Raw genomic sequence first — 18,677 nt, forward strand, 5'->3', positions numbered from 1 at the left:
TATGACTCATTTAAAACGACCTAGATTTAAGACGTTCACTGACCCACTGTATTACATTAATTAGGACACACTTAAAAGTAGGATTTGTTCTTTTAATTATGTTGCATTTTTTAATCAAACGTCAACGGTCGTTTTCTAAGATAATGAAACTTTTTTTAAACAGTATGTTGCGTTCTGTGCTTATAGAAACAGCACTAGATCTACTAGTACTTCATGTACATTATTTCTTCTTTCATTTTGATTATTCGCCTACATTAATAAAACGCAGAATATAAATCATTCGGTGATTGGACAAACAAGTTAAACATTTAATTTAAAATCGGTACCTTTTAAAATTATAATTTTACATAATCCACGTGCAGAATAATTCAAATATGCGCATTGTAAAAGCAAAAATTAATGCACGTGTATTGGTGCTAAAAATAGACCCAACGTGACAGTTCCGTCTGGCCTAATGCATTATGGGATCGAAAATAGACTGACACCTGTGATACATTGTTTACTTGGAAGAATACCCAACAAACGGGACATGGCATCCGCGTCACGCCTCTTTGCTCCTCCCCCGGACGCGGGCACAGTCACGCACGTTCTACTAGACGGTTAGTAGATCTATTTAAGTACCTTTCATGAATGCCGAGCGACGCTTCGAGACCCAGATTAGCTGCAAATTGCGACATGAGCTGCAAATTTTAAATAGCCGTCGCTCGGCTGGAGGATTTTTTTGCGTTGATTGTTATCAATGAATGCAATACTTGTGCGATTTAATTTTCATATTTGCACGATAGTTTCGATTGGGTTCGTTGCTAATGCGCACGTAATGGATGCAATGTACTACGCTTCCTTGCAAGTGTCATCGCAATAAGGGGACACAACTTGCAATTTGCTAAGTCATACAATAGATCAGGACACTTCACTTTTACAATTTTCTAAAAATGACGATGCTCTCATAACTTTAAATCTCATTGATATCAGCCAGACATAATAAACACTTATTTTTATTGACAATTTATTATAGTATTACATCAAGATCTATTGATTATTTATGGAATATTAATTGGTTGTTGGTTACTCATTAAGAAATAGCCTGGTTGTACAGTACATATGCATATGAATTGATTATAACTACACAGTTGGCAAGTAACACTTAGCAATAGTTATTATCATATTGTATGTGAAAATTGAATCAAGCATAAATACAATTGCAAGTATTGAATTTAGAAAATTTTAATGTTAAATATATAAAAAATTATGATTAAATGGATATAGAATTAGAAACTAACTACCGTAATTACTCTATGTTTTCAGACACTCTAAGTTTTCGGACACCCCTTTTTTTAGCAAAAATTATTATTTTTCGTGACTCTTAATTTTCGGACACAAGTGTTTTTGTTCATAATTAATGTCTCTAAGTTTTCGGACAGTATATTTTACAGCGCTATTTTACCAAATATTGGTCCTGTTTTCTATATCTAATGACACTTGGATCATGGGGTTTTACAACCAAATAAACATCATAAAACATGGCAGGTGCATGCCTGAGGGCAACGGACCATTACATTTGCGTTATTGGGTAAATAACCTGTAAACAGGTATTAAACAATGGTTTCGCCTCATAGCATAAGCGTTATGACAATAACCAGGGGTAGTGCCAATTAACAGTTCAATTATCTACCGCAATGGTATTACCCCTTCTCAGTAAAATAACTGTGACAAATACTATACGCTTCAAAGTGTGATGCACCTTATTGCAAGTTTTACGAACAATGGAAGGTGTTAGACAACAGCTATCGGAAATGACAAATAAAGAATGCATAGTTTGCTTTTTTATTGCGTTAATTACAGATTCATACTAGAGAGTATCGTTACCTCACATCCTCATCATCGAACCCGTTGGTCAAAGTACAACTTTATACTAACTTTCTGTCAAATAAATTAAACATTTAAAGTTATTTAAAATACATTGCAAACATTTATAATTGTAATTAATACTATATGGCATGGAATTATACAAGCGCAAGCTATTACCGGTAGTTGTTGTGATACAATTGACGCTATTTTCGGACACTTCAATTTTTGACTCTAATTTTTCGGACACCTGTATTTTGTCGATAATTTATGTATCTAAGTTTTCGGACACGAAAGAAAATAATTATTTTTAAGTGTCTGAAAACATAGAGTAATTACGGTATGTTCTATTTTGCGTTATTGGCACATGTTTTTACTCAACTCATAATACGTTTTAGTTTATATTACACCACACCAAATTGTACTCATTAAGATAAAGTGCAAGGCCAAAATGGAAAGGCGACCCACCCTGACCTTCCAAAGCCCTGCCCTTCCCATGCCCAGCACTGCCCTTCCCATGCCCAGCACTGCCCTTCCCATGCCCCGCCCTGCCCTTTTATTATATATTTTTTAAAGACATATTATAATTTATAAATCTATAAATATATTCTAACAATTATTAATAACATAAAAATGAATATGCAACAGGGAGCGTTCCAGATAGACCGCGCACTTGAAAGTACCCTTTTTACAAAATTCTGCGTGTTGAAAGTGCCCTTTTGACAAAATAGCCCCCTGCCCTTTTCAAATCCTAGCTGGAGCACTTAGATATCAGTAGTTTACAACTGACTTCCAAACCATAGGATTTTATGATACTATAATTGCCATTGAATTATTACTAGGAATTCTGATTCATAGCATTGAAACCATGAGGACAATAGCCCAAGTAAAGAAGAAGGATAAAACAAAGAGGTATATTAACCAATAAACTACATCAATGTCAAAAATATAATATTTGTGGAAATTTCTGTCACGTAATACAACGAAAATAGATAGTAGAACAAATAATAAATCACACAGAAATTTGTAATATAGATCACGAGTATTATCGTATAAACTATAATTGTAAAAACATTCATAAAACAAGATTTGCTATTATTAAATTGTGTAAAAAATTTTTTTTTTATATGATTATTATAAATGATTGAATGAATGAAAACTATTATCAGGTGTAAATTATGTTTATAAAACAAGAATTGTATTATCAAACTGTGAAGAAATTATCCTCAAAGAATAGGTACAATTATACTTATGAAATTGTGGTATGAAATTATTAAAATTATTATTATAGAAGATTATTATTGTCAAATACTACGCAGTTCAATTGAAAGACCAATTTCGTAAAATCTTAAATTAATGTAAGTTTCAGAAAATATTATCAAAGTATGTACTAACGCGTTAAGCTTTCCGTTCCAAAAGGTGAGCTGTCAATTAATATTCATAACCCATTCATAACTCGAGTAAATTTCTTCCGCCTTTTTCTATTAACAGATCGTTTATGTATAAGCTAGCCAAAATGAGCGTAAATTACATCTCAGTAGACGGGCTATTTACCGGCTATTGACTTGTTCAGCGATTTTTTCCTTCTTTAAAAGTACCAGTAAACGGCACTTTCCCAATTACGAAAAAACTACAAATTTCCCAATTGCTGTCCAAAAAATTCCCAATTTAAGGTAAAAAAAATTAAATTTTTTATTTTTTATTTTTTATTTATTTTTTTGGAAAATACAACATTTCGTAAGTTTCCCTATGCAGCTCTATGGTTTGAACGTAGGTAAATATAATATTGACAGCTTGAAAGCACTTAGTTATCAATTTAAAAGTATTTGGGAGCATAAAATCAAATACACCATTTTCCCAATTTGAGGGTTTCACGACTCGATTTTTCCCAATTTTCAGGCTTCACGACTCAATTTTTCCCAATTGGACCGGTACGGGTACTTTTCCCAATTGGACAACAAAATCGCTGATGTTATTACGATACGGTTACGATCCACTTAAAGTTTATTTCCCGGTTATCTTCCGCGACACCTGGTATAAATAGACGAATAGAAAAAGTCGAAATACAGAGTTCTAGGGACATTTTAGACTAAGAGTATCTTGAGTATTTTAACTGAAATTGCTATTTTACTTGTATTAGGTTCTTGATCATTTTAACTGAAGTTATTATTTCATTTGAATATTAAAGAAAACTGAAATTATTTAGAGACTTGTGTTGTTAATATATTTAAGGACTTGTGTTCATTAAAGACTTGTATTAACAATATATTCAGGGACTAGTGTTAACAAATTATAAGCGTACTGAGGAACTTGTGTCGTCGGTTACGCAACATTTCTTAATGTGAAGTGCCTGTTTATTGCAAAGAAATAAGCCATGTCATATTTTTTAGATTGCAGCTATTTAAATGAAAAAAGGTAAAGTACATGTAATCATATTAAATTAAATGTTTACCTATATTGCGATTCAACACTGTTCATGCTGGCAATAATGCTTCAGGCTTGAAATCAAGTTGCATTTCTAGGAGATCATATTTGATGTTTTAAACATGTGAAGTTGTTGCAAGTTCATTTAAATTGATTAATAAAACTAACTTTATGTAAAGTGAAAGTTAGAATAAGCCATTAATCTGATAATAAATGGTTTCATTAAACTAATCTTGTAGATGCTGTTTTTACATCTGTAATGATCTATTTGTCAGAGTACTTAGTGTAATACATGTATACACCTGCAATTATAGTGTAGTATACACCTGCATATAAAACAACATGAAAATTAATTTTACCTCAAATATTGGTAGTTGTATGGATTCACAAAACTTCCCTAAATCATTAAATTGTGGCCACGCTTGCATGAATGCAATTTGTAAGTTCTGTTAACAAAGGCACAGGCAGATTATTTGAAAAGTAATTGAACAGTGCCTGTATTACGAAAACACAGTGTAAGAAACTTGCATAAAGACATAAAAGTTGAGCAAAAAATATAATATGTTTGATATAGTATTTTTGCTTCACACAATAGAATCTACAGTATAAAAACAAATTGAAGTGTTTTTCACTATACAGCCTTTTTTGGATTGATCAATGTATTTTTTACTAAGTGTAATTCATATAAAGCTGTCATGGCTTCGAGGCAAGTTGCAATTTGTATCAACGGTCTAAATTTGATTCTAAAACGACCTTTATGGTCAATAATAGACATGCTTGTTGAAGCGTGAGAGCATGATTCGAAGCTGAAAGGCGTTAGGCTTTCACTGACAGGTCTGATAATTACTGAAAGCTTTTTTCAAATTTACTTGACCCTTTTTGTTCCGGTATATGTTGTCCCTTTTAAGTGGCAGTCTTAGAATAATAATATATTGTCTACTAAAAATGAAATGGCACAGGAGTCCTTCCTAATAAACAACCTACCAATAAAAATGCAAATTGAATACATCTTAATCGGTTAATAAGAATAAGTGTTCATAAAACATTTGTATCCATTACAGTGTACTGTAATTACTTAAAGTTTTAGGACTCTAAGTTTTCAGACATCATCATTTTTACCCCAAATAATTATTCATACATGCCAGAATTTTTCAAAGCCAAATCTGGGCATTCCATAAAAAATATGTTGGGACATTTGACCAAAAAGCGGGACACCTAAAACATACAATCATGCCACCTTTACTGTAGTCAGTAATCAGTATATTACTTACCAAAACTCCTAATTTAATTCTGCCCAATATTGACGATAAATGTATTTTAAAATTTCAGGAATACAATCGTTCTTCATTTTTTGAAAGTAAACACACATGTGCACTATGCTAAATACTCCATAAAGTGAAATGTGGGGCATGCCTCTATTTAACATCCAATCGGGACAGAGGCCGCAATTGAACATGTGTCTATTGTGTAATGTGATGTGCACGCATCGAGCACTGTTTTTAAGGACCTCTTTTTTCAACCAATTGTCAATTAACTCTAACTTTAAATCAAGGCAATATTTACTAACTATTTTATGAAAATCATTCGCAAAATGAAAGTGAATTTATGTAAAACATCAATGTGTATTGATCAGCACTCAATTTGTTATACACAATCGGTGCTTCTGGAGGTTTTTAGCCTCTGGTGGTAAATCACACAGAATACCGCATAATAGTATCTTTGGACTTGATTTGGCCATAAATACAAAAGCAGTTGGCTTTTATTTCACTACAATCTGTATACATTTAGAATGATAATCAAATTTGTATGACCTGTAACATCTAAAACTATATGCAATGACTGTACTTGTATAATTTGTTATCATTGACCATTTGATGTGGGAAACCAAATTCCATGAAAAGCTGACTTAATCTTTTTTAGTAATTTCTTCTTTCTATTTTACTCTGTCTGTTTATTAACATAATTCATAAACTGTGTCTTTGTTAACATTTATGTAACAAATTGCAAGTTATGTGATCATATTTTAAAAGTTCAATGGTCAGCAATAAGCCATTAACCTTTGAGAACAGTCATGTTTATAGGAAAAACGACCTGAATCTTCTTCTATACTGCTTACTTAAACATGCGGTCATATAAAGGATAATGACCTACCATAAGTTACTGGTTGTTGGTTATTGATGACTGATTTCAATACAGCTGTGCTTGTGTAGTAGGAATATGGACTACTTGGAATAGAGTCGGAGATAACATCAGTGAATGAATCTGTGTATGTATAGAAATGTGGCATTGGTGTTGTTTGTTTCAACATATGAGCCTTGCTCTGTGAAAAAGGGGTTTAATGCATGTGCATAGTGTTGTCCCATATAAGCCTGTGCAGTATGCACAGGCTAATCAGGGACGACACTTTCCGCCTTAACTGGAATTTTGCTTAACTAAAATTTCCGTAAAAGCGGAAAGTGTCATCCCTGATAAGCCTGTGTTGACTGTGCAGGCTAATGGGGGGACACTTTATGCACATGAATTAAACCCTTTTTTCACAGAGCACAGCTCATTTGCATTGCAAGGGGTATATATAACATAAATAAAGACACATTGAATGAAACAGAAATTTGCTTTAATTACCTGTTGATGATTTGTTCACTATACCTTTGAGCTGTATTAAACCATGTGTGAAATAAAAACATTACAAACACAAGTATTGCATGCTTATTTGGCGCATTGTGAAAGGCAATTGTAATTCTAGGTGTTTCTGCAGCCTCCTCCACAATGTGAAATAATGGAAATATATTGACACTATTTGTTATTTTTATCCATCAAAAAGCAGGAATGTGCAGTCACTGAAATCCCTCATCAATCATCCTTAACATGAGCCTCGTTCTGTGAGAATATATGTAATGCATATGCGTAAAGTGTGGTCACAGATCATACTAAATTTGTATTACTAGTTATATATGGTCGTCCATGTGCACTAAGTTGTTGCAAAAGAGTAATAACTTTCTTGTACCTTTTATGCCCCCCTTCTAAAAAGAGGGAGCATATTGTTTGGCACATGTCGGTCCGTCGGTCGGTGGGTCCGTCCACCAAATGGTTTACGGATGATAACTCAAGAATGCTTATGCCTAGGATCATGAAACTTCATAGGTACATTGATCATGACCCCTACTGATTTTTAGGTCACGAGGTCAAAGGTCAAGGTCACAGTGACTCGAAACAGTAAAATGGTTTCCGGATGTTAACTTAAGAACGCCTATGCCTAGGAAAATGAAACATCATAGGTACATTGATCATGACCGGCAGATGACCACTTTTGATTTTCAGGTCACTTGGTCAAAGGTTAAGGTCACAGTTACTCAAAACAGTATAATGGTTTCTGGATGATAACTCTAGAATGTTTACGCCTAGGATCATGAAACTTCATAGGTACATTGATCATGACTGGCAGATGACCCCTTTTGATTTTCAGGTCACTAGGTCAAAGGTCAAGGTCACGGTGACTAAAAACAGTAAAATGGTTTCCGGATGATAACTCAAAAATGCTTACACCTAGGATCATGAAACTTCATAGGTACATTGATCATTACTGGCAGATGACCCCTATTGATTTTCAGTACTCTAGGTCAAAGGTCAAGGTCACAGTGACTTGAAACAGTAAAATGGTTTCCGGATGATAACTCACGAATGCTAGGGGTTAGGATTAGGAAAGTTCATGACCGACAGATGACCCTTATTGATTTACAGGACTCTAGGTGAAAATTCAAGGTCACAGTGACCTGAAGCCACTACAACTGACAGCCCATTTGGGGGGCATGCGTGTTTTACAAAAAGCCCTTGTTTAAAGACATTTTATTTATTGCTAGATACTTAAGTATAAAATTACTGAATGTGATTTGTTTAAATCTTCTTTTGAATTAATTGTTCATTAACAATTAACATCTGTTATTCCATGACTTCAATCTTTGTAATTTTAGCTTTCACCACTTGTGAAAAGCCACACAAAATACCAGAAAAAGCAGTTGATACCTTTGAAGATCTAAACAAATGTATGCTCTGTGTGATTATAAAATAAAATATAGAAATAAATCCCAGTTCAAATTATAAAGTTTTAACAGTGGTAGAACTAGCTGAAAGTGCAATACAATGTATTCAAGGACTATTTCGAAACAAAATAGAAGGGGTCAGCACAATGCCCCTTTTGGTTTAACAACTGTTTCAATGGGCCAGTCAACATTTGCATATACATTTGTATTATCTAAATGTGATATCTAGAATTCTAGAAACACACATGCTACAAGGTGTCTATCTTTTCTATGTATATTTTGTATTTCAGTTAACCTCGAGACAAGTGAACATGTGTCAGTGCGTGACTTTGAGCTTCTTAAAGTGCTGGGAACAGGAGGTAAGTGTTTTCCTTTTGTAGACTTGTCTAAGCCATGCTCTGAAAAAAACGGGGCTTTATGCATGTGTGCTAAAGTTTTACTTTTAACTTCTGCACCGGCTTATCAAGGATAGCACTTTCCACTTGAATGGTATTTTTCATTTGAAGGAAGTCCCTCCTAAGCGGAAATTCAGTTTAGGTGAAAAGTGTCGTCCTTGATTATCCTTTTCAGACTTCCAAGGCTATACCTTGGACAACACTTTACACACAGGTAGTGAACCCAGTTTTTCCAGGCTCCTATAATGTCCACACGTTCTATCCAAGGAGAAGTGTTATTATACCCCCATTACCATCTGTAATGGGGGCTATATAGGAGTCACTTTGTCGGTCTTTCCCGAAATTTCATCCGATCTTCACCAAAGTTTGAATATGGGTCATGCCAGGTCAAAAACTAGGTCATGGGGTCACTGAGTGTGTTTTAAATTGAATGTTTGTCCGCACCATAACTATGTCATTGATCTTCAGATTTTAAAATGACATGGTAAATTTGTTCACCATCATGGGACGGTGTGTCGTGTAAAAAAAAGTATGTAGATATCTTTAAGATCAAGGTCACACTTGGAGTTCAAAGGTCAAATGCTTGTCCGGGCCATAAGTTTATCATTTATTGTAAGATTTTAATATCATTTGGCAAATTTGTTCACCATTATTGGACAGTGTGTCGCGCGAAATAATAACGTTGATATGTCCAAGGTCAAGGTCACACTTTGAGTTCAATGATCATAAATGAGCTTGTCCGGGCCATAACTACATGTATGTCATTCATTGTAAGATTTTAAAATCATTTGGCACATTTGTTCACCATCATTGGATGGTGTGTCACGTGAAAGAATTATGTCGATATCTCCAAGGTCAAGGTCACACTTTGAGTTCAAAGGTCTAAAATGGCCATTAATGAGGTTGTCTGGGCCATAACTATGTCGTTCATTGTAAGATTTTAAAATCATTTGGCACATTTGTTCACCATCATTGGACGGTGTGTCGTGCGAAAGAATTACGTCGATATCTCCAAGGTCAAGGTCACACTTTGAATTCAAAGGTAAAAAAAGGCCATAAATGAGCTTGTCCGGGCCATAAATATGTCATTCATTGTGAGATCATTTGGCACACTTGTTCACCATCATTGGACAGTGTGTCGCGCGATAGAATTAAGTCGATATCTTTAAGGTCAAGGTCACACTTTGAGTTTAAAGGTCAAAATGGCCATAAATGAGCTTGTCCGGGCCATAACTATGTCGTTCGTTGTGAGATTTTTAAGTCATTCGGCACATTTGTTCACCCTCATTGGACAGTGTGTCGCGCGAAAGAATTACGTCGATAACTCCAAGGTCAAGGTCACACTTGTAGTTCAAAGGTCAAAAATGGCAATAAATGATCTTGTCCGGGCCATTACTATGTCATTCATTATGTGATTTTAAAATGACTCTGTACATTAGTTTTGTTCACAGTCATTGGACGGTGTGTCATGTGAAAGAATATAAGAGTTCAAAGGTCAAAATGGCTTTAAATGATAATGGCATTATAATTCTTAAAAATCGACATAATTTAGATTCTCTTGTTTTGTGAAGACAGCATGCAAAATAGTCTGTGTCAATGCGGCACGTGGGGGTATACACATCTGTGACAAAGCTCTAGTTGTTTCTGATGTATGACAGCAGGATAAAACATAATTTATATGCATGACAGTTTTTGTTACTGGTATAAAATAGACGAAACAAGTCATCTGTTATTCATAAACTTATTTTGGTTTCAAGTTATTATTGCTGATTTAGAACAATTTCTGTGTATTCATACATACTTTATTATAAGTAAGGAAATGAAAGCTAATTAGGGACGATACCTTCCGCCTAGATTGGATTTTCTTTACAAGAAACTTTCTTTAAGTGAACAATTGTGTTTGTAGCATATGGGAAGGTGTTTCTGGTGCGTAAGCTCAACGGCACGGACGAGAACAAACTTTACGCCATGAAGGTCCTAAAAAAGGCGTCAATCGTCCAGAAAACAAAGACCACAGAACACACGAAGACTGAAAGACAGGTGCTTGAGGCTATACGACAGTCGCCCTTCCTCGTGAAATTGCATTACGCTTTCCAAACTGACGCTAAATTGCATCTTATATTAGGTAAGGATCTTTTAAGCTTCTTTTCTGTTGTTTTTTTATATAAATAATTTTGAACAAATTATCAATCATTAGGTTTAGTATAAAGATTTAAGCTGAAAAGTTTTGCAGTAGATCTAGTAAAGGTCACGAAAACATCCATGGAATAATTCATCTTTTTAGAATGGTGCATGCGTTTCAGAAACTAGTGAAAACTAGTATTTTATCTTTTAACACATGCAAATTAAATCTGTGTTGTTAATTACATGGACGATTGTTGGCGGAAATAATAAACGACTTAGATTAAACTGACGTTGTTTCCTGTGCATGGTAAGTACTGCGAAAAAAACCCACATAACTTAAGTAATTTTTGTGCTGCACTTGATTGGAATTATACTATTGTTGAATGGCTTATTGATTAAATAGCTATTTCCACAGGTGTTGGGCGTGTGGCCCAGTCACTTTAACACTATAAATATGTCATAAAACATTTTTCATCATTTTGCAAAAAAAAATTCTGACATATATATATATATATTTATATATATATATATATTTATATATATATATATATATATATATATATATATATATATATATACATAAGTTGTTTTATGACATATTGATAGTGTTTAAGTGACTTGGTCATGTGCCCAACACTGGGTCTAGGACGACACTTTATGCACTTGCATTAAGCCCCGTTTTTCCAGAATGAGACTCATTAAATAACCCTTGTGTTTTCTAATGATTGATCTTATTGTTTCCAGACTATGTTTGATGCTGATGTTTGGTATTGATGTTTCCAGACTATGTTTGATGCTGATGTTTGGTGTTGATGTTTTCAGGCTTTGTTTGATGCTCATGTTTGGTGTTGATGTTTCCAGACTATGTTTGATGCTGATGTTTGGTATTGATGTTTCCAGACTATGTAAACGGAGGAGAATTGTTCACACATTTAAATCAGCGGGAGCATTTCACAGAACGGGAAGTTCGAATATACATCGGAGAAATAGTCCTTGCCTTGGAGACCTTGCACAAGGTAGTGCATTCCAATTGCTTCAATCAGTTGTTCTTTATATATGTTTTTGTCCCCTACTGGTTTCACCAGAGGGGACTAATGGTTTGCGCTCTGTGTGTCCGTGAGTCCATCACACTTTTCTGGTTCCTGTGATAACTTAAAAAGTTCTTAATATTTTTTCACGTAACTTGAATAATGGATAGATGGCAATATTGTCATTATGCACATCATTTCATTTTGTTCCTACGTCAAAAGTTTTGGTTGCTATGGCAACAAATATTTAAAAAATAGAATTCTGACAATGGTGGAGCCAGTAGGGGGCATATATTGCTTGGCAATAGCCTTGTTTTAAATGTTATCTTTCATAATAAATGAGGGTAAGGCCATAGGACAACAAATAATGTCATGGACAAATTTCGTCTAGACTAAGTCTTGACCCAATGAGAATGCATGAAACTGTTGTCCTTTGATTTTTCTATTTGTTTAATATGTTAGGTAAAAACTAAAATTGAACTAAAACTGTTGGTAGTCATGGGGCCAGAAATTGAGGTTGAAGTTCCACATTGCAATATATTTATGCGGGTACATTTATGATGCTTTTCACCATTCTTTTCCATCGGGTGATCAATCAGACCGGCATTCAATTGAGAATTTTGTTGCAGCACAATATCACGATATTACACTTTGGCCGTAAATCTTGGTCTAGTGGTTACTTGGGATGACACCTACTGATTTTAAAGTGTACAGGTCAAAGGTCAAGGTCACAGGGGCTTTTAACACAAACTTTGTCCATTTTGTTTCCATACAATATCCAGAGATCACTGCCCTACAATAATTGAAGGGCTTTTAATATGAATTTTTTTCCTGCTTGATACTTTGAGAATACTAAGGCCTATCATCATGCAAGTTGGTATGACGGTTACTTGGCAGGAAAGAAAGATGGCTATTAATGTTGAGGACAACAGGTCAAAAGTCAAGGTCTTAGGTTTATTTTAAATACGTATTCTGTTTCCAAACAATATTTAGAGAATTTCTTTTAAACTAGGAATATATTTATGAGTATGCTTCAAAGTATTAGTGATAACCGTTAGAAGACATATATCCATTGTCAAATCAACAAGTTAAATGTCAAAGTTGTAGGGGCATGCAATAGGAAAACATCTCTTAACCATTACACATATTTGAAACTTGGCTGCCATGTATGGGACATCCATGTTTCAACAACACATTTTTGTCGTTATGGGACATGAACAAATGCAATCTAATTTCATTATTTACTGGTTTTGGTAATTTGTCAAGAATCCCAACTTTGTTTACCTGTGGTGATTGCCATTTGCACCGTAGACTTAATGAAGAAGCATTAAGCTTAATCTAGTGTCTTTGCTCTTTATGTTAATTTTACTTGATCACAGCTGGGCATCATCTGCAAACTATTTACTCTGTTTCTAAATGAGTTGCACTCAGTGCAAGTGCGTTAAGTGCAGTTGGCACAGGCTAATCAGGGACAAAACTTTCAGCATAAACTAGATTTTCTTTTTGAAGAAACTCCCTTCAAACAAAAAATTTCAAAAAATGCGAAAGGCCTCTTTGGACTGCACTAGCTAAGCTGGGGCGACATTTTTAGCTCACCTGTCACGAAGTGACATGTTGAGCTTATGTGACCGTGTGATGTCCGGCGTCCGTATGTGCGTGTGTGCGTGCGTATGTGCCGTCAACAATTTGCTTGTGTAGACAGTAGAGGTCACAGTTTTCATCCAATCTTTATGAAATTTGGTCAGAATGTTTATCTTGATGAAATATGGGTTGGGATTGTATTTGGGTCATCTGAGGTCAAAAACTAGGTCACTAGGTCAAAAACTAGGTCAAATAATTTAAAAACCTTGTGTAGATTATAGAGGTCGCAGTTTTCATCCAATCTTTATCAAATTTGGTCAGAATGTTCATCTTGATGAAATCTGGGTAGGGATTGTATTTGGGTCATCTGAGGTAAAAAACTAGATCACTAGGTCAAAAACTAGGTCAATTTATAGAAAAACTTTGTGTAGACAATAGAGGTCGCAGTTTTCATCCAATCTTTATGAAATTTGGTCAGAATGTTTATCTTGATGGAATCTGCGTTGGGATTGTATTTGGGTCATCTGGGGTAAAAAACTAGGTCACTAGGTCAAAAACTAGGTCAAATAATAGAAAAACCTTGTATAAACAATATATTTCGCAGTTTTCATCCGATCTTTATGAACGTTGGTCAGAATCTTTATCTTGATGAAATCTGGGTTGGGATTGTATTTGGGTCATCTGGGGTCAAAAACTAGGTTACTAGGTCAAAAACTAGGTTAAATAATAGAAGAACCTTGTGTAGACAATAGAGGTTGCAGTTTTCATCCAATCTTTATAAAATTTGGTCAGATTGTTTATCTTGATAAAATCTGGGTTGGGATTGTATTTGGGTCATCTGAGGTCAAAAACTAGGTCACTAGGTCAAATAATAGAAAAAACGTCAACAATTTGTGTTGACAGTAGAGGTCACAGTTTTCATCCAATCTTAATGAAATTTGGTAAGAATGTTTATCTTGATAAAAACTGGGTTAGGATTGTGTTTGGGTCATCTGGGGTCAAAAACTAGGTCACTAGGTCAAAAACTAAGTCACTAGGTCAAATAATAGAAAAACCTTGTGTAGACAATAGAGGTCACAGTTTTCATCCAATCTTCATTAAATTTGGTCAGAATGTTTGTCTTGAAGAAATCTGGGTTGGGATTGTTATTGGGTCATCTGGGGTCAAAAACTAGTTCACTAGGTCAAATACTAGAAAAACCTTGTGTAGGCAATAGAGGTCACAGTTTTTATCCAATCTTTATAAAATTTGATCAAAATGTTTATCTTGGTGAAATCTGGGTTGGGATTGTATTTGGGTCATCTGGGGTCAAAAACTAGGTCAATAGGTCAAATATTAGAAAAACCATGTGTAGACAATAGAGGTCACAGTTTTCATCCAATCTTCATGAAATTTGGTCAGAATGTTTATCTTGATGAAATCTGGGTGGGGATTGTATTTGGTTAGTCAGGTGAGCGATTCAGGGCCATCATGGCCCTCTTGTTTGCCTTTAACGCACATATATTAAACCATGTTATTACAGAGAAAGGATGATATGTTATAAATGAACTCTTGACCCGATGGGTCTTGAACCCATGTCTATGTTTGCCAACAGCTGGGTATCATCTACCGTGACATCAAGCTGGAGAACATTCTGCTGGACAGCAGTGGACACATCGTGCTCACGGACTTTGGCCTCAGCAAGGAGTTCCTGCCCACTGACCACAGCCATCGGGCGTACTCATTCTGCGGGACCATTGAGTACATGGCGCCCGAGGTCGTAGAGGGAGGTCACTCGGGCCACGACTTTGTAAGTCACTCTGCATTTTATACCTAGTTATTTTAAACCTTTTTATTAAAGCTTAATTGCATCAAAAGCTTATTGAAACGCTCTCGAGTCCATTTCCTGGGTAGAACCAGCACTTGGTGTCCTTGGAGGAGATCAATCCAACAGTGGAGATTGAACCCATGACCTCCAAGTCAATAGTAAGACACCATATCCACTACGCCACAGCAACATTTAATTTGAACTGAAGAAACACGACAAAGAGTTGTCGTGTTCAGCCCTTTGTCGTGTTCAGGGCAGTGAGTTTCAAACCGATAGTTTTGAGTATGAATGGAGTATAAGTGAACTTTTAAAAGAAATATTTAGTTAATCCTTAACGGCTAAGATACGCATTTTGACACAGTTTTTGTCTGTGAGAAAATACATTTAAATCAAAGACCTTTTTCATTATGTTCAAGTTTTAAAGGCTTCATTCCGAAATAAGCATATGAGACTTGTCCTATGTATATTATCCCCTGTATCTGCTGTTTGTTAATCTAATAAAACCTATAGTACATGCATACCTGGGCCTGGTTGTGGGAGATCAGGCTAATCAGGGACAGATCAGGCCACTCAGGGACAGATCAGGCTAATCAGGGACAGATCAGGCTAATCAGGGACAGAGCAGGCTAATCAGGGACAGATCAGGCTAATCAGGGACATATCAGGCTAATTAGGGACAGATCAGGCTAATTAGGGACAGAGCAGGCTAATCAGGGACATATCAGGCTAATCAGGGACAGATCAGGCTAATTAGGGACAGATCAGGCTAATCAGGGACAGATCAGGCTAATCAGGGACAGATCAGGCTAATCAGGGACAGAGCAGGCTAATCAGGGACAGATCAGGATAATCAGTGAAAGATCAGGCTAATCAGGGACAGAGCAGGCTAATCAGGGATAGATCAGGCTAATCAGTGAAAGATCAGGCTAATCAGGGACAGAGCAGGCTAATCAGGGACAGATCAGGCTAATCAGGGACAAATCAGGCTAATCAGGGACAGAGCAGGCTAATCAGGGACAGATCAGGCCACTCAGGGACAGAGCAGGCCACTCAGGGACAGAGCAGGCTAATCAGGGACAGATCAGGCCACTCAGGGACAGAGCAGGCTAATCAGGGACAGATCAGGCTAATCAGGGACAGATCAGGCTAATTAGGGACAGAGCAGGCTAATCAGGGACAGATCAGGCTAATCAGGGACAGATCAAGCTAATTAGGGACAGATCAGGCTAATTAGGGACAGATCAGGCTAATCAGGGACATATCAGGCTAATCAGGGACAGATCAGGCTAATCAGGGACAGATCAAGCTAATTAGGGACAGATCAGGCTAATTAGGGACAGATCAAGCTAATTAGGGACAGATCAGGCTAATCAGGGACAGAGCAGGCTAATCAGGGACAGATCAGGCTAATCAGGGACAGATCAGGCCAATCCGGGACAGATCAGGCCACTCAGGGACAGATCAGGCTAATCAGGGACAGATCAGGCTAATCAGGGACAGATCAGGCTAATCAGGGACAGAGCAGGCTAATCAAGGACAGATCAGGCTAATCAGGGACAGATCAGGCTAATTAGGGACAGAGCAGGCTAATCGGGGACAGATCAGGCTAATCAGGGACATATCAGGCTAATTAGGGACAGATCAGGCTAATTAGGGACAGAGCAAGCTAATCAGGGAAAGATCAGGCTAATCAGGGACAGAGCAGGCTAATCAGGGACAGAGCAGGCTAATCAGAGACAGAGCAGGCTAATCAGGGACAGAGCAGGCTAATCAGGGACAGATCAGGCTAATTAGAGACAGATCAGGTTAATCAGGGACAGATCAGGCTAATCAGGGACAGATCAAGCTAATTAGGGACAGATCAGGCTAATTAGGGACAGATCAGGCTAATCAGGGACAGATCAGGCTAATCAGGGACAGATCAGGCTAATCAGGGACAGATCAGGCTAATTAGGGACAGAGCAGGCTAATCAGGGACAGATCAGGCTAATCAGGGACATATCAGGCTAATTAGGGACAGAGCAGGCTAATCAGGGACAGATCAGGCTAATCAGGGACAGAGCAGGCTAAACAGGGACAGAGCATGCTAATCAGGGATAGATCAGGCTAATCAGGGACAGAGCAGGCTTATCAGGGACAGATCAGGCTAATCAGGGACAGATCAGGCCACTCAGGGACAGATCAGGCTAATCAGGGACAGATCAGGCTAATCAGGGACAGAGCATGCTAATCAGGGACAAATCAGGCTAATCAGGGACAGATCAGGCTTATTAGGGACAGATCAGGCTAATCAGGGACAGAGCAGGCTAATCAGGGACAGAGCAGGCTAATTAGGGACAGAGCAGGCTAATCAGGGACAGAGCAGGCTAATCAGGGACAAATCAGGCCACTCAGGGACAGATCAGGCTAATCAGGGACAGATCAGGCTAATCAGGGACAGAGCAGGCTAATCAGGGACAAATCAGGCTAATCAGGGACAGATCAGGCTAATTAGGGACAGATCAGGCTAATCAGGGACAGATCAGGCTAATCAGGGACAGATCAGGCTAATCAGGGACAGAGCAGGCTAATCAGGGACAAATCAGGCTAATCAGGGACAGATCAGGCTAATCAGGGATAGATCAGACTAATCAGTGACAGAGCAGGCTAATCAGGGACAAATCAGGCTAATCAGGGACAGAGCAGGCTAAACAGGGACAGAGCAGGCTAATCAGGGATAGATCAGGCTACCGTAATTACTTAAAGATTTCAGACACTTAAAAAAAAATTCGTGTCCGAAAATTTACATACGAAAAATATTCAGAAAGTATGAGGGTCCGAAAATTTAGAGACATATGTTATGGTTGTTGGTTAATTATTATAATAGAATAAAACCAATAAGTAACTGAGCAAATATTTTATTTTATTGTGTTGCACGCTCCTTTCTCAGCTTTAAATAAAATATAACTTCACTTATTGGCAATCTCTTACCTTAAATGGTATATATTTAAACGTTATAAAAAACAACCATACTGCTTCCTGAATACGATATAATTTCAAATGCTGTTGGGTGAAACCATTGTTTAATACAGGTATACATGGTAATCTACCCAATAACGCAATTGTAATGGTTTATTGCTCTCAGGGCAATCTATGCCTGGTTTTATGGCCTTAATCTTGTTGTAAAACTCCATGATCGAAGGGTACCAGATAAGCAAAAACTGGGCAGAAATCTAGTAAACTAGTGCTGTAAAATATACTGTCCAAAAATTGATATGGAAAAATTGGAGTCATTAATTATGGAAGAAAATCTGCATGTCTGAAAAGATATATAGTCACGAAAAATTATTATTTTGGCTAAAAAAGGGGGTGTCTGAAAACTTATAGTGTCCAAAAACTTAGAGTTATTTTGGTAATCAGGGACAAGACTTTCAGACTAAACTGGAATTTCATTTAG

At 36.6% G+C, this 18,677-nt stretch overlaps 1 protein-coding gene across 2 annotated transcripts in view; it reads left to right on the forward strand.

Moving 5' to 3' along the window:
• Positions 1 to 459: 459 nt before the first annotated feature.
• The window catches only part of LOC127873215 (ribosomal protein S6 kinase alpha-5-like), a 43,612-nt gene continuing 25,394 nt past the window's right edge, over positions 460 to 18,677 (forward strand). Inside the window, exons 1-5 of one of the 2 annotated variants that reach the window (XM_052416975.1) lie at positions 460 to 599; positions 8,597 to 8,665; positions 10,608 to 10,826; positions 11,726 to 11,841; positions 15,029 to 15,223. In XM_052416975.1, coding sequence (XP_052272935.1) covers positions 530 to 599; positions 8,597 to 8,665; positions 10,608 to 10,826; positions 11,726 to 11,841; positions 15,029 to 15,223 — 669 coding nt within the window. In that variant the 5' untranslated portion in view covers positions 460 to 529. Of the gene's footprint in view, positions 600 to 6,205; positions 6,536 to 8,596; positions 8,666 to 10,607; positions 10,827 to 11,725; positions 11,842 to 15,028; positions 15,224 to 18,677 lie in introns of those variants that run through there. The other variant, XM_052416976.1, reaches the window with a different exon arrangement.

The sequence above is a fragment of the Dreissena polymorpha genome, chromosome 3, assembly GCF_020536995.1.
Source record: "Dreissena polymorpha isolate Duluth1 chromosome 3, UMN_Dpol_1.0, whole genome shotgun sequence".
NCBI classification, from domain to species: domain Eukaryota; kingdom Metazoa; phylum Mollusca; class Bivalvia; order Myida; family Dreissenidae; genus Dreissena; species Dreissena polymorpha.